Source organism: Mixophyes fleayi, chromosome 7 (assembly GCF_038048845.1).
Source record: "Mixophyes fleayi isolate aMixFle1 chromosome 7, aMixFle1.hap1, whole genome shotgun sequence".
NCBI lineage: Eukaryota > Metazoa > Chordata > Amphibia > Anura > Limnodynastidae > Mixophyes > Mixophyes fleayi.
In genome coordinates, this window is record NC_134408.1 from 18566735 (window position 1) to 18587476 (window position 20742).

Genomic DNA, 20742 nt, shown 5'->3' on the forward strand with positions numbered 1-20742 from the left:
GGTATATTTACTAAACTGCGGGTTTGAAAAAGTGATGTTGCCTATAGCAACCAATCAGATTCCATCTGTCATTTTGTAGAATGTACAAAATAAATGATAACTAGAATCTGATTGGTTGCTATAGGCAACATCTCCACTTTTCCAAACCCGCAGTTTAGTAAATATACCCCTTAGAGGGTTTTTTTTTTAAATAAACTAATTAATCTATATGTATTAAATCTACATTTAGGCAATCTGTCTTAGTATAATTACCAAATGTTCTTTAATATAATCTATAATTTAAAAAAGTTTCACAAGTGTAGAACAGATAACATGATGTCAGACAGTCAGAGAGATCCCCCAGCACACTGCTTTAGCCAGCAACAGACCTGCCAATTCTACTGTAGATAAAAATGCAAAAGTCTTAGTTGCACACATTTGCAAATGTATGTTAAAGTCACCCACCACTCCACGGCGCTTTTGCTAATAGGGTGGTCCTAACTCTAAACAATGAGAGTCCCATATATTTGGGCCATACATATGTGTTTTTAAATCTGTTGCTGGCTATAGCAGTGTGCTGGGGGATCTCTCTGTGTGTTCGTTCCTTTCAGGATAACCCCCACCCTTTCAAGCACCTGCTATGAGCCTATAAATTGATTGAGCAACTTCCACTTCTTTATTTGTCTGAGAGGCATGTTGGTGTCAGTAGCTGAGGGGGAGTGCTGACATTGGAATGCTATTTGGAGGCTTCTGGGGTACCTCTTTGGTAAGTTAGCTCTCAATCTGTTCCTTTCAGGATAACCCCACCCTTTCAAGCACCTGCTATAGCCTATAAATTGATTGAGCAACTTCCACTTCTTTATATGATGTCAGACAGTAGCATGAAGGCTTTTGTGTAGAAGTTCATGGAGGGGCAAAACACAGTCTTTGCCCACCCAACAGAAACCATGGGGAGGGGAAGGGCCCTCTGCCCTCCCAGGTTTCTACACCCCTGCCAACAACTGGCAGGGGTGTAGGAATCCGGGAGGGCAGAGGGGGCCCAATACAAAATACTGGTCCACTCCACAAAATGGCTGCATCCGCTGTTTGCAGTTTATTTGATGGCTACACTACAAATACAAGTTGTTGATGTGTATAACACAATATAATTGTAAACGTTGTGACCCCTTGTTAGAACGTTACAGATGCCATATTCTGTTTCCTACGTACGTTTACCACTACACTCTTCCTGTTGCCCCGAGGCCCAGACAACCAATTTAGGATTCCTTTATTCTATCCAGACATGAGAACGGAATTATTTCAAATAATTAGATTTCAAAGGTAGAATTTGCCATTTCAGCTTTGCATTGTGTTGTGATCATTAGGCAGATGACATGTTCCCAGACATGTTTGTGAGCAATGACATGTTGCTTTCCTGTTTCCCTGCAGACGGACCTGTATTCAGGAGCGCTCTTCGTACAGGTGTGTTTAGGGTGGAACCTCTACCTGTCGACGGTGCTGATGCTGGTGGTGACCGCGATGTACACCATCGCAGGTGGGACAACGCTATTGTTACATACAGTTCCTAATAAGAGCAGAACCAAAAGACTACTAATGATATATTGTGGAGTTTAAGCTGGAACGTCTTCATAGAACAGCTGATTACCCAGGAAATATTTTTTAGTTGCTCACTTGTCGCTGCCAGATATTCTAGCATTTCCTTGAACCAGTTGGCCATCATTGTTTTCACTCCCATTTTGCCCTATAGTATATACATGACCTGCAGCCTCAAGGAGCAATTAGAACCACCTATACTTAGTTTATAAAGTTTTGAGAGCTGTACATTCTAATATTGACATAAGCTGTTTACACAAACACAGGCCCTAGAGCCATCCCACCGCATCACTGCCCAACATGGCCCCATGGGAGCGGTAGTACAGGCCATTTTTTTTTTTTTTTTTTAATTGACTAAATTGAGCTTAGTAATTTAATCATGCTCAGTTTAATGAACACTTCATGTCAAAAATCACCTTGTTTAATGAACTCAGTGAAAGTCCTGACTCCGCGGCTTACGCCCCCCCCTCCCCTCTCTCTTTCAGGAGGTCTGGCTGCGGTGATCTATACAGACGCCCTGCAAACCGTGGTCATGATCGTGGGAGCTGTTATTCTGACCATCACAGGTAAAGAGGAGACATGGGGGATCTATCAAACAATAATGGAAAGTCATCAGCCTTAGGTGTTGTGAAACTACAAGTCCCAGCATGCTTTGTCAGTTGATAGCAGGCAGGGTATGCTGGGAATTGTAGTTTCACAATAACTGCAGAGGCACACTTGGTCCAGGCCTGTTCTAGATCAGGCCCAGCCAACCTGTGGCTCTCCAGATGTTGTGAAACTACAAGTTCCAGCAGGCCCTGACAGCTATCGGCTGGCAAACTGACGGCAAAGCATGCTGGGACTTGTAGTTTCAAAACACCTGGAGAGTCACAGGCTGACCAGGCCTGGTCTAGATGATAAACATAGTATGACTATACGTGCTCTCAACCTGTTTATTCAGCATTCCTGCCAATGTTTATCCTTTGTGTAGTCAGTGGATATTTTGCATTGGGAATGAGCGTATTACAGGTGGATTTGCACATTGCATCTGTTTCTATTTCAGCAGATACAGACATTATTTACATGTTTAACACACTTGTCATGGAACCTCTGACATTTATTCAGTGAGACACTGGGAGCGATGATTGGGTGGAGTGTTTGAATGAAAACAAAGCTTCCTGGATTAATAATAAAAACATGTCATGGGAAACCAGAAAACAATTTACTTTGTAAAACTCACAACAGTGGCCAGGACATAAGGGTTGTATGGGTGAAACAATAGAATTACTTGTTATATTTGTATTTAGGGTGTAGCAAATCCACAATAAAGCGTATAACAGCGTATCCTCTAATAGTACTAAAGAATTTTGACAGAAACAAGTGTCCTGAAGCAAATAAACTCCGTTATTGTTACTCGCCCACTTATTATTAAATGCAGCAAAATTCTGTATAGTTTTATTTAATCTAATCTATAAAAAATATTCTTGTTATAGGACTTTATCTAGTCTCTGTGACGGTGTTAGCAAGTCTGTGTGCTGACCATTCAGTGTTTACCGTTTGCTAGTCTTTGTTTACCCACAATTCCTTTGTATCCTCTTAGAGCCTTCCTGTCAGACTTATTGTGGTGATCATGACATTGCAATACATGGGCAGGGGGGGTAGTGGTATGTAATAAACATCATTAACATCATTGGGGCAGGCCTTGGCGACCAGGAGTCCGAAAGTACGGCAAACGCAACTCTTTAAATTCACTCATTGATTTCGGTTATCCCTCTTTATAGGCCAGTCTTGGCTGACCTGTGACACTCCAGGTGTTGTGAAACTACAAGCCCCAGCATGCTTTGCCAATATATAGCAGCTTATTGCTGGAAGGGTATGCTGGGACTTGTAGTTTCACAACACCTGGAGTGTCACAGGTTAGCCAAGCCTGTTATAGGCTTTATCTACTATGTATATAACCCATTGTGAGAATATAATGGGTGTGCTGGATGATGAATGTGCATCTGCCCATTTATGAAGACAAATTAATATATAGTGCATTAATCATTGTGTACGATTTCTGTGTTCAATGAGTGTTATTGAGTTGAGTTACAGTTCACCACAGCATATGGAGAAATTACTTTTCAAAATATTATTTTTGCCTCATACTTCTTCAAATGAAGGAAATCGGTTTAAACAGGAATGAAACAAACAAAATCAAAGGACACCAAGACAAGGTTTTAAATACTGCATATATTTAAAATAGCTTAAAAATTATTTTTACACCATACAAAAATAGTCTGAGAACTTTGCAGATTATCACAGCTGAAACATGAGGAACCAGAATGTACGATGTCCGCTGATCTTTGGTAGTTTAAAGAAACATTTTGAGGACAGACGACCAATGAAACACATGCACTATATGGTATCCCACAATGCACAGCAGGAAGCCCTTTTTGGCATACAGTCAGGACTCTTGTGCCTTTTGGGAAGCCCCTTGGTCATATTGATAGACTTATTATAATCCACCTGTTCTCCACATAATGAGGTTCCAGTGCGTATATTGTTATTGTTCCTAGACAATCATGGATTTTAGACACTGTTACAGAGAATATGGCCGACTGATACGTGTCACCTGACAGAAATGAAATTCCCATAGTCAAATACTATAATCCCGACACATTGTACCGTATGGTCTCTATCAAAACTATGTAAAATACCAAGGGTAGATTTAGCAAACTTTCTAAAAAGCAAATGAGATGTTGCCCATAGCAACCAATCAGATTCTAGCTATCATTTACCTAGTGCATTCTAGAACATGATAGCTAGAATCTGATTGGTTGCTAGGGGCAACACCTCCACTGTTCCTTTTTAGAAAGTTTCCTAAATCCTCCCCCCAGATGTTGCATTTACAAATGATTTTTCCTTTACACATAAATGACATGGAAAGTTCTAGATGTGTGCAAAAGATTATCTTTGTTAACCCTGCATAAAGTGTACCAGTCGCCTAAGCACAGTGGAGACAGCCTACGGAAATTACTTGAGGTATGAGCCATAAAGTGCCTCAAACCTCTCAGGAATATCGTTAGTTCCTATGAATTTGATTGGCTGCATTCTCACAAATATTGCCCACAAAATGGCTGCCCCCACTGTGTGTGTAGGCAATGGGCAAACTTTAATGTGCTGCCGATGCCTGTGTGTTATGTCAAGTTGGTCAATACATCAGAAAGTTACACCCGGGAGCTGGCAGTGGTGAAAATAGGTTTCCAAATCTGTTCTAGATTTTTATTTATTTTTTTTCACATTTTTTAATTATGTATATTTTTTTTCTCTCTCAGCATTTAACAAAATTGGAGGCTATCAAAATCTGCAAACGGCGTACGCTGCCGCCGTTCCATCTCTAATTGTCCCCAATACCACGTGCCACCTGCCGCGCTCCGATGCCATGCACCTGTTCCGTGACCCAGTCTCCGGCGACCTACCTTGGACAGGCATGACCTTTGGCTTAACCATTCTTGCAGCCTGGTACTGGTGCACAGATCAGGTAATTAACCAGTGCGGGGGGAGGGTTACACTGCTAACCAAAGACAATACTGCATAACTTGAGTATAAGGGACATTCCAAAAAAAAAATAAGCAATCTGATTGGCCAGTTTTGTTTCAATGATAAACCACATTACACATGTGTCTTAGTACAGCAGCGGCAGATTCCTTTTCCTCTTACTTTAATATTCTCTCCAATGTTAAAGTGCAAAAGTATTAAAAAACGAAAAAGCAGCACTTAAAAGAAAATTAAAATCAACGGTCATTAATTAAAGAGCTGAACTGACGCTTCAAAAAAAGCTTTGTTTATATCTAAAATACAAACTTTTTATTTCTATGTAAAATCTACAACATTCTGACGTTGCGTGTTGTGTTCCGTGATGGAAGCGTTCTTCTACGCACACCACACTTACTGTCTTTTAGAACAGGAAGTCCTAGTTTATTGCCTAACACATCAGAGAGACCGGTATGGAGGACTATAGAAAAAATGTCCTTGTACGTGGCTAACCAACCAGGGAAAACACAGCTTTAACCATCTCAAAGTTCTCTTATGGTATAGAAATGTTAACACAGATACTTGAATGTTGCTAGATGCTATTCATCATTTTTTAGGCACTTTTTTTGCTTTAAGAATTATGGCAACCGTCCAACCTGTAGGTCCAATGCCATATATACAAAAAATGGGCTGGCTTCAAACTCCATAAACGTTACTGTACAGTGTATTGTAAAAGTGGATACGCAACCTGAGCACCGCGGGGGCAGCCATTTTGTGGGCTAAACCAATATTCAAGAGAAGACGACCCATTCCACAGAAGCACAAGGCATTTTATTTGCTAGTGAAATTGATGAATCTGATTACTGGTCGAGCTAGAAAAAAAATATATAGCTGCCACAACGGTGTGTAGGCGACATGTAAACTCTAATGTTGGGACAAAGAATGTACCACAATTATGGATTCCTTAAATAGCAATGGTAACCCTGATACGAGTACCTATGTAGTTGCAATTGCCCTCACATACAGAAGTCTGATATATAATTATATACATACACACATATATACATAAAGTTACATATTCACATACATACAATCACAACAAGTTTAAAACATACAGTAAACTATTCCAAATGTACCAAGTATGGCTAACATTAAACTTAAGTGAAGTTTAGCTAAAAAAATAAAAACACCCGCCCATCCCAAACAGATGTTCTGACCACAAATCTACATTTCAAATAATCAATGCACGCCATTAAGTCTGGATTGATAAGGAGAAATGTAACAGCAAACAGTGTTCAGAAAAAAAAACCCCAACTTAAAAAGAAACACTTGCAATGACACCTTTTTATGAAAAGTTAAATCTGTCTGTTGACTACAGTGGTGGCAGCCATTTTGTGGGTTAAATCCTGGTCACGTGACAGATTAACCTTAGAAACATTTCTGCATGACAATTCCAACTTTGCAACAATACATATTTCTCTGGTTGTGATGGGCTGACTGTGGCCCTCCGATCCTTGAACTGCAGGGGCTACGGGTGAGGTACGTTGTACAAACTTTAGACCTCTGTAGTTACTAGTGAACTGACGGATCGTATTGCTATAAATATTGGCTCGCCCTACAAAATGGCTGACTCCATGATGACATCACGATTTATTCCAGAATCGATAGGCTGCATTCTCCCACAAAATGGCCGCCTCCACTGTGTGCAGGCGACCGACACAGCCTAATCCAACCACTTTTCTTCAGTCACTTTCTTAATCTTTCTGAGGAACCTATTATTAAAAGGCAAAAGCTATTCCCACATAAAAAGTAAATATTTTACTGTATTAAAAAGAAATACGTTTCTTAATTCAAGTTTAATTCCTTTTCACTATGTCACTGTGGGAAAGTCATGCTATTTTGTATACTACAAAAAAGTCTGCTGATCTCTCCTCCTTCTAGTGTTGAATAACTGCCGCTGGCATTAAGGAGGAGCTTCGTACAAAGGGCAGTAAATTAAAAACAGATGATAAAAGGTCACTAATTTGAAAAAAGCAGGCACATTTGGAAGCAGGAAGCCAGCGACTAGCCTGTGTTTATACAGTAGAACATTTGAATGCTTGGATCCGCTATAGGAAAACTGGTGGATGATTCACAATACCAGAAGGAGAACTAAAACTTAATACAATCACTGTGTTCAAAGCTCCTCGATAAACGACACGGTTCAAGTAAGAATGTAAACAGGGTAGAGCGGAAGTGCAGTAGACGCAGAACCTGCAGCCCAGCGGAGATGGACAACAATAAAAACACAATTTCCCAATAAATGTCCACCAGCCTCCCCAAGCACACAGACACACGGAGGCATGCAGGCTTCTCTGTGGTCAGACAGCAGCACCTTTCTGGCGTTTTCTAGGTGAAAGAAACGAGGTAAAACCACAGCGTTGGCCAACTATTGGGCATACTTTTCCGTACATTCATCCCCGTAGTGTATCCCTGCAGGCCCGTAGTGTGGAGTCCCCCTTACTACAGAGCTCAGGAAGAGGAAAGCCTCTGGATGATGAACTTGGCAACGGTCCCCAACAGCCGATTTAAAGGTCCTTGTGTCCTGGAGGAACGTGTCCTTTCCTCCTGGAATCCAGGCCGGCAGCTCCTATCTTGCTCTTAAGGTGTTTCGCCTGAGAGAGCTTAGAATACGGAATCCCGAACGGAGTGGGCGAGTTGTCGGGCAGGACCGGGCTCTGAGAAACGGGGCTTGTGTAGCTGTTTCCATAGTCCTTGCTGCTCCAGAATCCGGGTCTTGCCCCTGGAGCTTCGGACTTCCGATGGAGCTGACGGTACGCCCCGGGGCCCTCCATACTTTCCTTTTTGCCTCGTCCCCTGCCTGCGCTCCTGGTAGCTGGGTTGGAGTGGTATCTGTCGTAGCCTCCAGCGGTCCCATTAGGACTGTACTGGAAAATCGCTTTTCCCTTGAAGAGCAGGAAGAGAAGGATAGGGTGTTAGTATGAACTTGGCTTAATCTGTAACTGCCGGCAGGGCCAATATTAGTCAGCAGGGGCAAAGACGTAAAACCCAACACATCATGCAGCATTAATATGAATTAAAGCAATGACATGCAATCTGCACTGGCATCAGCTGGATATTGTATGGTCCTGGTGCTCAAAGTAAGTATCCCGCCCTTAAACCAAAATTTGGGGCTAGATTTACTAAGCTGCGGGTTTGAAAAAGTGGGGATGTTGCCTATAGCAACCAATCAGATTCTAGCTGTCATTTTGTAGAAAGTACTAAATAAATGACAGCTAGAATCTGATTGGTTGCTATAGGCAACATCTCCACTTTTTCAAACCCGCAGCTTAGTAAATCTAGCCCTTGCTGTTGAATTACAACTCCTAGCTTGCTAACGATGAGAAGACAGCTACCCTCAACCTGCTTCAAAGTGTTCACCCTGGAAATAGACTAAACTAATGTATACAGCAAGGTTGTACTGGGAATCTACAGCTCAATGGAGCTCTCTGAGTAACACAATGTTCATGTCCAGAATACACAGCAAATTCAATCACCACAGAAGAACACAGCTGTATACACACGTCAGAAGAACCAGTTTCCTATCAGAAATAAGCAACGAAGGTTCTTTTAACCTATTCACCCTGTACTGTTTGCATAGAAAGGCTTTGTGTCTCCATTATCATACCAGGCTTTAGAACCTGTTGCATCTATTTTTACAGCTGTTTGTATCAGAAATCAATGCAATATGTTATATATATTTTCACTAGGGGGCAGTACATGCTAACAGCCCATTGCAGTGCACGCTCAGGAGACTTGGACAAGTGACCAGGTCTGTTATTGCTATATAAAAAGTGTCATCTGTCCTACCACTCTAGACCAGGCGTTGCCAACCAATGGCTCTCCAAGTGTAACTACAAGCCCCAGCATGCTTTGCCAGTAGATAGCCAGCCGAAAGCTGGCAGGGTATGCTGGGACATGTAGTTTTACAACACCTGGAGAGTCGCAGGCTGGCCAGACTGTCTGGTTCCTGTAGTACCCAGCATATACATGCCCATTCAGTCAGGATAGGCCATAACGCTGCTTCCACACAGAGCCTGATAATGTGGCACACACAGTCCTAATACAGAAAGGTTGTGGTACATTATCTCTCTATCAGAAAGGAGGCATTTATTCCCCTCCACCCTCTCTCACCAGGTCATCGTGCAGAGGTCACTCTCCGCCAAGAACCTGAGCCACGCTAAGGCCGGATCCATCCTCGCCAGCTACCTCAAAATGTTACCCATGATCTTCATAGTGATGCCAGGGATGATCAGCCGGGCGCTCTATCCAGGTTAGGAGGGCAAACAATGAGTGGGTACTATGGGAAGTGTCAATGTTATTGTAATGTATAGGTTTTTTCGTGACCCCACCCCCCCTTTTTTTTTTAAACTGTTTTTTTCACCTAAACACAGTGGTGGCCGCCGCCATTTTGCCTCAGTCAGGTGACCAGTTCCTGATGAGTTGATAAGGCTACATATTTGTCCAGCCACAAAATGGCTGCCTCCACTGTGTTTAGGCAACTGGTACACTTTGATCCAGAGTTCCTCCATTTTGTTTGTTTGGCCACTTGCATCGTACAGCAACTGCACTGATGCCGACTGGTGTTCTGGAAACAATAACTATCTAACTATGTAACACACCTCATAATATGTAGGTGCTATATAAATAACTTATTAGCTACATCATGTAACCCAGCGCTTGCCATGGAAATACTGAATGGTTCACGTAGGCCCCTGCTCCGTGAAATCTGAGGTGATAACTCACAGTAGGGTGTGCGTTAGCCCTTATAATATACATTGTTTATCTAATGAACCCTGAAGTGATGAAATCTGTACAAATATTACTTAAAGACGTGTATGCACCAAATGTGTGATGCCTGTGGTGGAACATGACAAACCATGGACTGATGCAAATATTTAAACAAACATTCTCTGTGTAATATGTAGGCGCTATATAAATAGTTGCTAATAAATAATTTTTAAATCATGGTAATGATTATAGCAATAATCTTAAATAATTATAAACAATTACTTAAGTACGAGACGGATTTACTTCCTCCACACAGTTTAAGACACCAAGAAACTATTAAACCACAATCTAGTCCTATCTCAATAATGAACGAGTCTCCCTCAGGCAACTCTGCCACTACTTTATACAACCACTGTATATCCTTGCAACGTGCAAAAACAAGCATATACAAGCCTTCTAACTGTTACAAATAAAAAGCAGGCTGTATTAAATTAAATGGTGTGCCATAATAAACATCCCTTAACAAGAACATGGAGTACGGCCCATGGCTGGCAAGGAGGGCAGAGATTTAATACTAAGACTGTGCCAGGCTCAGACTGCAAGAGAAGCTGCTTCAACTTCCCCAAACCGAGTACCCTCTACTGAAACCAATTTACTGACTTGCCAATGGTCTATAAACTAGGAGGCAGATTTAGCAATGCTTTATCAATTACCAACCAATCAGATTCTAGCTATCATGTTCCTGTACATTCTAGAACATGATAGCTGAAATCTAATTGGTTGCCATGGGCAACACCGCCTCATTTCCCTTTTACAAGGTTTGATAAATCTACCCTTAGGACTCGTACCATGCTCTGCGAACCAAAAAACATTGCATTCTGGGAAATGTAGTTCAATAATACTTTAGAGGGCCAAAGCCTGCCTACACTATAGAATCCAGGGATAGTTGTAGCTGCAGAAAGGAGGTCGCTCTGGCTGCATTGTGGGTGGACGTTGCCTACAGTTTTAAGTTGAAGAAAGTCTGGAAAGCATCAACAGATCCAAAAGGCGGCCATTTTATTGGTTTTGTGTAAACATGCTCTCTCGGCAGAGTTGAATAACTGAAGTACAGTAATAACACTTTATGATTATGTAAAGCAGCAGAAATGTTGTGTACTAGAGACAAAACATTTTATAAATGTTCCACAAAACAGAGCTACAAGTAACTCACAAAACCAAAATGTCTCTGCATAGTGTACATGTCCCTTATACAAAGTGGAGGAAGACATTTTGAGGGCCGGACTAATATTCGGCCTATAAAATTATGACTATGAACTAGCGATGCCACTACAGCCGACTGAATGGATAGGTTGCGCTGCGTTCATGAATATTGTGTCAACCTACAAAATGGCTATCTCCTCCGTGAGGGAAGGACGTGAACGCATTCACATTAGTGGGAAGTACCCACCTGCTTGCTATGATGAGGTGAACCAGCCATATTTAATACCAAAAGGTGCAATGTGATTTAATCCATCATATCACGGTCATTGTTCAAACACAGTATATAAATTAAAGCGAACATCTGATTAAATGAGCCCCTTCGCCTCCATCGGAACAGTGGGCAAACGATATCTATAAAACATCTTTCCTCCGTTGCGTTGCAGTGACCATTGTGCAATTCTCATTGTTCCACCATATAGTTTGATAAGTCCTCTGACAGCCTATAGTTTGTTTCTTAAAAATCATAATTTATTTATTTTTTGTTTATTTAATTTGTATATAGCCTTCATAGCTTCCTAGTAGTCTTGACTAGGGTCAGAGCACCCATTGTAATCAGTCTTCTGAAACTGGTTACACACAGACGTGCAGGAGACGAAGTGGGATGGGCCACAACAGCCTGTAGCCAATAAGAGCATTAGAATATTAACAGCTGCTCAAAGCATTTCAGCTTAGCCAACTCCTGCAAGTCCGTATGTAAGTAGGTTTGAAGTGGGACGGTCAACATGTAGCCAATAACCAGCATCTATCAATACAGAGAAGTGATAAGAGGCTCCTGTCAAACTAGTCAAGGACAAGGTTGTGGTGTAAAATACACCTCTATGTGCAACAAAAAGTTTATATATCCAAGGCACAAATTAAGTGTCAAACTATTTTTTTTCTAGCTTAGATTCACTGGTCATCGTGATTTGTTGGAGATCACTTTCTGGGATATCAATACACACCTGGGGGGGCTCCGATCCATAATTCCGGTCCGTCCCTTGCACTGGGTGGCTAGATGATAGGACACGTTTAAGCTCCTCCTCCAGCGTGCTCCTCCTCCTTTCGTTATCAACAGATCTCATATCCATATAGGGCTGGGAGATGTTATTGGGACTCAAAAAGCTGCCTCTGCTTATGTGGCCATCACTCAGTTTTCTATGAAGAGGAGGGCGCTCCCCGTTGGAAATACGTTCAGAACTCCTCCTCTGTAAGGGCGTGGATGGGTAGTATTCCTCCGACAGGGAGGAGGCGTTGGATGGAGGTTGAGAACCAGAACCACTGGAGGAATATTCCCCAGTGCACAGCTGGTAAATATTACGGTTGTCTTCATCTTGATCATTCTCAATGAGAATGTCGATATCTTCAGTTTCTCTTCCTTCAGCATCCACCCCGTTGACAGATGGCACAAGATTTTCTTCCGTCGATGAGATTGTTCTGCCAGATTTGGCATTTAGAGTATTCTTCATGGTAATGAAGTCTGTGACTGGCACTGTTCTTGGCTTTGGCACCGGAGGTGGCCTACCACCCGCTGGTCCTTGACCTTTGGTAGTGGACACAAGATGATGACTTTCGGCTAGTTCTGCAAAGCCTTCTATGGGCTTCTGTAAAGAAGTTGACTCCTGCTCATCAGGGGCCGCTGAATCCTGACTTCTATGCTGATTTCCCAAATCGTTAATCAAGTTGGATGTTTCTGTTGACATTGTGTCGCGGCTTGGGACAGAACCACTTTGGCTGGCCTGCCTAGATGAACTATCCTTACTACTACTAGGTCCAGGCATCTCGTCATGGTTGGCCTGCCTGGATGAGCTACCCTTACTACTACTAGGTCCAGGCACCTCGTCTTGGCTGGCCTGCCTGGACGAGCTACCCTTACTACTACTAGGTCCAGGCACCTCGTCTTGGCTGGCCTGCAAGGATGGGATACCCTTACTATTACTAGGTCCAGGCATCTCGTCTTGGCTGGCCTGCCTGGATGAGCTACCCTTACTACTACTAGGTCCCGGCACCTCGTCTTGGCTGGCCTGCCTGGACGAGCTACCCTTACTACTACTAGGTCCAGGCATCTCGTCTTGGCTGGCCTGCAAGGATGGGATACCCTTACTATTACTAGGTCCAGGCACTTCGTCTTGGCTGGCCTGCCTGGATGGGTTACTGTTATGGCTAGAAGCAGGACTGTTCTGATTTTGCTTCAGCTCATTCTCCCTGCTCTGTTGCATGAATTGGGCTGTTGCTTGAGACGTGTCACAAATCTTGATTCTGTTCATTTGAGAGAGCTGTGCATTCTTGATACTGGGGTCAATGATGTTGATATAACCTAAGATGTCACTTCCTGGCTCGGGGTCTGGCTCCGTCCATGTGGGCAGATAGTCAAACATGTTGGCTCTCTCCATATCTTGTAGAGCTGGGTGAATCTGGGGTTCGTCCACCTGTTGCTGGAAGGTGGACACTCTCCCCTTGGTGGTAATTTTCTTGACGGCACTGATTTCTTGTTTAGGATCTTTGCCGGAATCGCTGGCACTCTTGACGTTCACCAAGGCATATTTGGGGTTAATGAGCTTCCGGGCGATTGCTTCTGTAGGTCCGGCAGGTAAGGAAACCGGCAAAGCCACTGGTTCTGGTATTGGCTCATTATCCATTGGGATATTCTTCAGACCGACACCCTTGGACAGCAGATAGAGTTCCTGGAACTGGCGGTCAAAGCTCTCCACTACCTGGCCAGAGAGGACTGTGATTAGATTTCGGTCAATCCTTGCTGCTGACCAGGTGAAACTAAAAAGAAAAAAAAAAAATAAGCAAACTATGTAAGTTCCTGAAAATATTAGCAAAAATGTATATTTTTTTAGTGTAAGCATCCTAAGCTACTCATCTGATCCAAATTAAGGTCTGGCATTATGGTTTGTAAGAATGGCCATGGGTTTGTAAAATATTTATTTCTAATAGCCATGGACTGTTCATATTCAATATCACCTCATCCCAAGTTAAGGTTCCTTGCCACTTTGTACATCTAGTAGAAGCCCAATAGTCCTTCAATCATCATGGGCTGCCCATCTTGTTTATTGCCACCTTTCCAAGGTTAAATTACCATGCCGCTCTAATCAGTGTAAGTCATGTAGTACTACCCACAGTTGGTTTACCTGTAAGACCCACACATGGCTTTGTCTCCGTCCACAAACATGAACTTCTGTCCTAGAGATCCTTTGAACTTGGTTGAGAACCGGGTGTAAAACTCTACGCCCTCCACGCTACGGATCCTGAGGTTCTGCAAAATAACATCAAAGAAAAACAGATCAGCGTTCGGTTCCCAGGTAGTAAGCCAGCACACAGGACTGTTTTACGGCAAGGGGAGAGGCCACCTAAATGGACTATTTAAGTCATAAGACTATGGCTTAGAATAAAGACATATCTACTATTTTTTTTTCTTTATTATTAAATTGTCCTGAAAGTGCAGATCTATTTTATTTTTGTTGCACTTATCGAGGATCAGGCAAGAAAAGGTTTGTACACCGGATACAACCAATCAGTAAATATGTTGTCCTATCTGAAAGGTAACAAAAAAATGAATCAATCTGGCCAGGAGACGATGTATACTGAACGTGGGGTCTCCCTTCAAAGCAAAACACACATTCCAATTCCTTTTCACGAAATATAAATCACTAATTTGGAAGAACTCAAAATCACGTCTTTAGTTGGAACCGAAAAATGACGTCCGCTGGATTTTTGAGGCCGGTTGCACCAATGTTTAATCAAGATGTTTAATTTCAGATCTGAATGTACGTGAAACATCCACTCTCCTCCTATCCCCAATTCCAGATAGGAGCGATGAGTCACGCAGAGACAGAACAGGTTACTGACAATACACAAATGATACCGGGCTCTGTAATCAAACACGGGAAGATCTATTTACACAGGAGGCTGTAATACGATGCCATGTGACATGTCCCCGGTTCCTTTGTGTTAGACAATTGCCAGGGGACACACGCAAGTTTGTTATTGTAGCATGGGTACAGTTATTACCTCAGCAAAAACATGGTATCAAAACAATGTGACCGGACCAGAATCCGAGCAGGATTGGACGTCCCCTGTGGCTACACAGTGTTATTATTAATAATGGTGAGCCTGCGGCCGAATGTCACGGACATTTCCCACGCCCGTCGCCCCAAACAGTGCATGAGGCTAGTAGGACGTTATGCAACAGCTCCAACATCAAAGCAACTACTTTTTAAAGGGTTACAACTGGTAAACTACACAAGGCCAGTGGAGTCCAAACTTTTTCAGTTCAAGGCACCCTCAGAGACTCCCAAATTTTTTCAATGCACCCCTAAGCCAAAATAATTACCAAGTAGTCCCCCGCCTTCCTTACCACTGGCCCTGGCTGAGGCACCCCTGTGAGATCTTCAAGGCACCCCAAGGAGCCCAAGTGCACAGTTTGGGAACCTCTGCACTAAGCTATATTGTTAAGATTATATCCTGGCAAGGCATACATATCATTTAAGTCTTCTAATTCAGTGGGAGACTGTCCTAAATTATGTGGTTGCCGCCCCCCCCCCCCCCACAGAAGAACAGCTAATCATGTGTTCTTAAGTGTATTTACGTGGCCATTTTGTCATGGAACGTTTGCAAATTTCTGCTGCTTGTTAGACTAGCGCTCAGAGGATCAGCTGAAACACTGAAATCAGCCCCCCCTGGCACAGGAGGTAGCGCATTTTGTGGGCTGGATGGATATTCATTGGCATCGTCAGTTCCTAGGAAATCAATGGTATTGGTTCGGCCCACAAAATGGCTGCCTCCAGTGGGCTTCGTTTATGAAGCTTAAAATGGCAGAGATGCAGAGAGAAATTCTCTATGGTGACGTCCCGCGATTTCATTGGCGCCGGTGCGACTGGATTTCCGCCAGTGTGTGCCGGCTGTTAGAGAAAGATGGCTGCATTCGCAGAGGAGTAGACGTTTGCATAGGTGCAATGGGAGATCTTGGGTGTTTCTTGCCTAGTACAGAATATTTCATCCAGCCATAGAGAGGGTTTTATTGTTATATTGGCCTTTTTTTGTCTATTGCCATGCATACTAATTAGGTGTAAACAAAGGTGTGGTTTTATAACCGCACTTATCCTGATACAAGTTATTTATTGCAAGCTCTGTCGCCCATCACTATTCCTCAATCATCAACATCATCTATTTATATAGCTCCAGCAAATTCCGTAGCGCTTCCTGACAGGTTAGAAATGTCTGTCACCCTCTACAGAAATTATCTCTCTGGGCCAATATCATGGAGTGTGGAAGACTAGAACCAATCAGATTCTAGCAATCATTTATCTGGTACATTCTAGAAAATGATAGCTAGAATCTGATTGGTCCCTATGGGCAGCACCTCTACTTTAGAAGTGTTAGTAAATCAACCCCCCCCCCCAAGTCTTATGGACACACAAACAAATCAAAAAATGAGTCTGTAATTTGCTTTGGCCATAATAGGATATCCTATAATTCTGGCATGTTAGAGATTACCAGCATGCCAGAGTTACCTGCCCATTAGTGTACACCATGCTTTGCAATAGCTTCTAAGTATTTGCAGATAGAATTGACAAACGATAGATCGCTGAATTATAGCATTTCAGACAATAAAAAAGTGCTTTGTGGATATCTCTGTGAGAATGCTCCCCCACCCCCCCTGATTATACGCTGCCTTTTGTACAGTCTAATCTGCATTCTATACATTGCACAGCCCACACCCTGCCTCCTGGACAAACGTTCTTGTAAAACCTCCTTCCTGGTGGGGGAAACTTGCTAAATCCAGTAAAACCTTCAGTCTGCAACTTTGGAAACACGGGTGACGACTATATGTTGGAATGGTTGTATTTTCCCTTTAAAAAATAAAATAAATAAAACAGAACTGGAAAGCAGCTATAAAAGTTTTAAACTGAAGAGAAATGCAGGCATTTAGATAATGAGAGCAAAAAAAAAAAAAAAAGAAAAATCAATTAAAAACATATATTAGGACATTATTAAAAACTATTGCACAGATGACAGAGGCGTAGTCTGTAGCAACCAATCAGATTCAGTCACTTTCCTTAGTAGAGTTTAGAAAATGAAAGACGACAGCTGATTGGCTAATTCTGGATCCAGCACTGTGTCATCGTATATATATGTCCTGGTTTTCATCCCCTATACACAAGCTGCCGCTCCGTCTGTCTCTCCCATGTAATGGAACGCTGTGGCCTTGGTTTAATCAGATGTAAGGGCGGCGTCACAGATGTCAGCGAGCAAACATATGACAACAGCTGCCCCTCCTCTGTCCACCATAGAATGGGAACTTCCAGCTGCAGTAGCTCGTTCACCTGTGTACTCTGTGCCTCACCGCAAGGGCTGTTGTTTTACTACAAGGGATAAGTAGCCTTGTATATAACACAGCTACTGATAACATTCACAAATAGATATGTAAAAGTGTATTAGAAAGGAATATAATTTAAAAAAAAAAAAAAAAAATTTGATCATGGGGGTAGAAATTTTCCTACGCACAGCAGACTTCCTGCCAGTTCCCCATTGAAAAACACTGCAGCGAGAATTTTCTTACCCGATTTAAACGGAAGGTCATGTTTGCAATGGGTTAATGTGGCCGGATGGGCTTACTCTGCCACCTGGTCTGTGGGGGGGGACAGAGGGATGTTCTTCCTGGGCGGTTTATCAGGACTTCTGGGTAGCGGGCAGAGAGTGGACACGGAGAAGCTGGGTACAACACAGTATAGTCGGGGAATGGATTAGAGTGTAAGCTCCTATCTGTTGGTCACAGGATACAGCAGGAAATAGATGTAAGGCAGAATCTTCAAGCGGTGATGTTTATGTCCTTACAAGGACCATTACACACTAGTTGGAGGTATTAGTGATCATCCAAAAGTACAGATAATATACATTGCATTGTCAAACAGAGCTTGTTATATACTGTTTCTGAAACACGTTAGCAGGGGGGTAACACAGCCCCCTGATCCCAGCTGGCACCATAAAGTCTGACATATTGCATTCAATGGTTAGCATCAGGATGTTAAATGTTCTCTAAACTTGGATCTAAATGCAACTTAAACTTAACAAAATTTACATCAATCTACGATTTCCTAAATTACTTGCCCTTAGGTTTCCTATCTCTCCAAGACACAGGATGAAAGTCTAACGATCCCCTCCTGTGCATTCTTGGTCACTCACAAATGAAAAGGCCCAATTAACATGGGATTTCCTTCCTTCCTTTCTTACAAAAAACACATTCCTAATACAAAAATCAGTACATTTTCAATTGTAAACATCGGTGCACTGGCCCACTTATTGAATTAAACTTATACAATAAGTTATTTATAAGTGATCCAGCCACAATTAAGAATATATCTTAGTGATTGTGTGTGTATAATAATTATATATATATATATCTCGATACAGATACACACACACACACACACACACAATTGTCTGTCGCTATTATAGTCTGTGACAGGGAGATAGATTAAGATGTTTGCATTCCTGTCTGATCACCTTTAACGTTGGGTATCCCAAAAATTTAGTAGTCTGCAAAAAAACCCAGATTGTATCATAAGGAAACTCAAGTGTAAATCAAAAACAACAAAAAAAAAACCATTTGAATGAGTCACATAATTAGCTTGAAGGAACAAGAGAAAGAATTTTCAGCTGCCTGACAGAGTGAGTGACTTCCCCCTTGTGAGGAGACAATTTACAGATACACTGGGCATATTGATTAATGTATCCTAGTTATTGGCATCATCATCATTATTATCGTAGCTCTGTAAGGTGCCACTTTGCTCCGCAGCGCTGTACAGTAAGGAAAACAGAAAACAGGGACATACAAGGAGGTCTTGTCTATTTTTCATTAGCTATCTCTTCCCAATAGTGATTTAAATAGCTGCATTCTCATAAATATTACTTCAGCGAACAAGATGGCTGCCTCCAGTGTGTGTAGGTTATAAATCCCTTTTTCAGCAAAATGATGTGAACACAATAGTTGCAGTTACATTTAGCATTATGTAAGAAGGGTCTCTGGGGATCATGAATAGTTGCTGCCTCTCAGGGGATTAGGAAACTATTCTGTTGCCACACAGTGTGTTTCTAAACAGAAGTGTGCTGGGCCCATAACCTATTGGCAGAAACCTATTATCAAGGCACTTGTGCTGTTAGATGTTGGTTTTATTTCAGAACTTGTTGTAACGGATGATATATACATATATACAGTTGCTCACAGTTGATACTGACTGTAACAGACAGGCAGTAAGACAAGCTTATGCCGTTAATGTACTTAACACTGTTATAGTACATTCATATGTGCAGATGGTGGTAAGCTTATATTGTGTCAGAACAGGTTGCTCAAATATATTTTTGTAACTCTAATCACTTTATATATCTATATATAAGTTTACAAAAAAAGGATGCAGCTACAGTTAGAACTTCTTTTCAGTTCAACTGTCACTGGAAGAACCTGCTGTGAGCCAAACTTCCTGTCCGAGCACGCTCAGTAGAGCGATGCGGACAGCTGGAGATTGTCCCACTTCCTTTCTTCACTAGATCACAGGGGACACCACTACCAAGATGGAAGACAGAGCGTAGCGCTTCAAATTAACAATTACCACGCAGCAAGTTTGACAATGTGTCACTCACACAGTGTCTGCTCAGCTCCAGAAACATCTAATAGGTCAACTTGTGGCAGAGGCGTGAGAGGCCATGATGGACATATTTAGTTAAGTTTAAACTTGTTATTTAATTCAGCTCATTCCTCTCATATAGTGGCTTTACTTGCTCTCTCGTCTCATGCTCTATACTCAGTATTGCCTCTGTGCTATTGGTCTGCATAGATTGCACTATATGGTTGTGTTAGAGAAGAGTCCGTGCAAAACAAAAAAACTCCATGGGCAACTCCCCATTCTATTTATGGGGGTGGGGGGAGGGGGGGGGCACATGAAGCTGGCTCTAGGGAGATGTACGGTACCATATAGACACGCTTAGATACACTTTATTTTTTATTTATTTATTATAACTCATCAAATGCAAATATACAACTAAAAAAATCCTATTTATTTCTGTGACAATCTGACTACGAGGGGATAATATGGACTAACACGGACAGCTGCAGGAAAATTGGCACCTTTAGTGCAAGACACAACAATTCTACCTCAGACAACAGCTGACGCAGCGACAGCCGTCTATCTCAGCATTGTTCCATTCATGTGTCACATCTATTTCAGTAATTACAATTACTTATGTCTATCCTGCATTCAATTGTGTCCTTTATTGTAAATACACCCAAGAGCGAAAAAAAACTTGGGGGTGTGAGAGAATGGACCCCTGCAGTGATGACCTGGCCTCCCCTTACATCTTCCTTGTCAGCATGTACAAAACAACACAGCTCCGGCTAAATGAGCTATTTAATTTACATGTCCTCACAAGCACACCCCAGAGGCAGGGAGGCACCCCTGGGTGCTTCAGAGACTGATGACACCTAAAAACAGTGTTAAAGGAGGGTGTTGAGTAGGTGGGCCCTGTAATCCCGGCTTGCACACGTCTGTTACATACAGTTTCCTGTCTCACAAATAATCCTCCTGCAGAACGATTTCATGTTTTGTTTGTTTTTATACAGGGTGTGTCAGCCAAAAAATAAATTATTAAAGTGTAGAATGGTTTATC

At 42.2% G+C, this 20742-nt stretch overlaps 2 protein-coding genes across 2 annotated transcripts in view; one reads left to right on the forward strand and one right to left on the reverse strand.

Moving 5' to 3' along the window:
* Positions 1-20742, forward strand: part of SLC5A10 (solute carrier family 5 member 10) — a 94948-nt gene that overhangs the window by 13877 nt on the left and 60329 nt on the right. Inside the window, exons 6-9 of the mRNA XM_075179245.1 lie at positions 1408-1513; positions 2058-2138; positions 4869-5074; positions 9244-9379. Coding sequence (XP_075035346.1) covers positions 1408-1513; positions 2058-2138; positions 4869-5074; positions 9244-9379 — 529 coding nt within the window. The remainder of the gene's footprint in view (positions 1-1407; positions 1514-2057; positions 2139-4868; positions 5075-9243; positions 9380-20742) is intronic.
* Positions 3764-20742, reverse strand: part of FAM83G (family with sequence similarity 83 member G) — a 34221-nt gene continuing 17242 nt past the window's right edge. Inside the window, exons 3-5 of the mRNA XM_075179244.1 lie at positions 14211-14335; positions 12039-13845; positions 3764-8012 (exon numbers count right to left, since the gene is read on the reverse strand). Of these exons, the coding sequence (XP_075035345.1) occupies positions 7635-8012; positions 12039-13845; positions 14211-14335 (2310 nt within the window). The 3' untranslated portion in view covers positions 3764-7634. The remainder of the gene's footprint in view (positions 8013-12038; positions 13846-14210; positions 14336-20742) is intronic.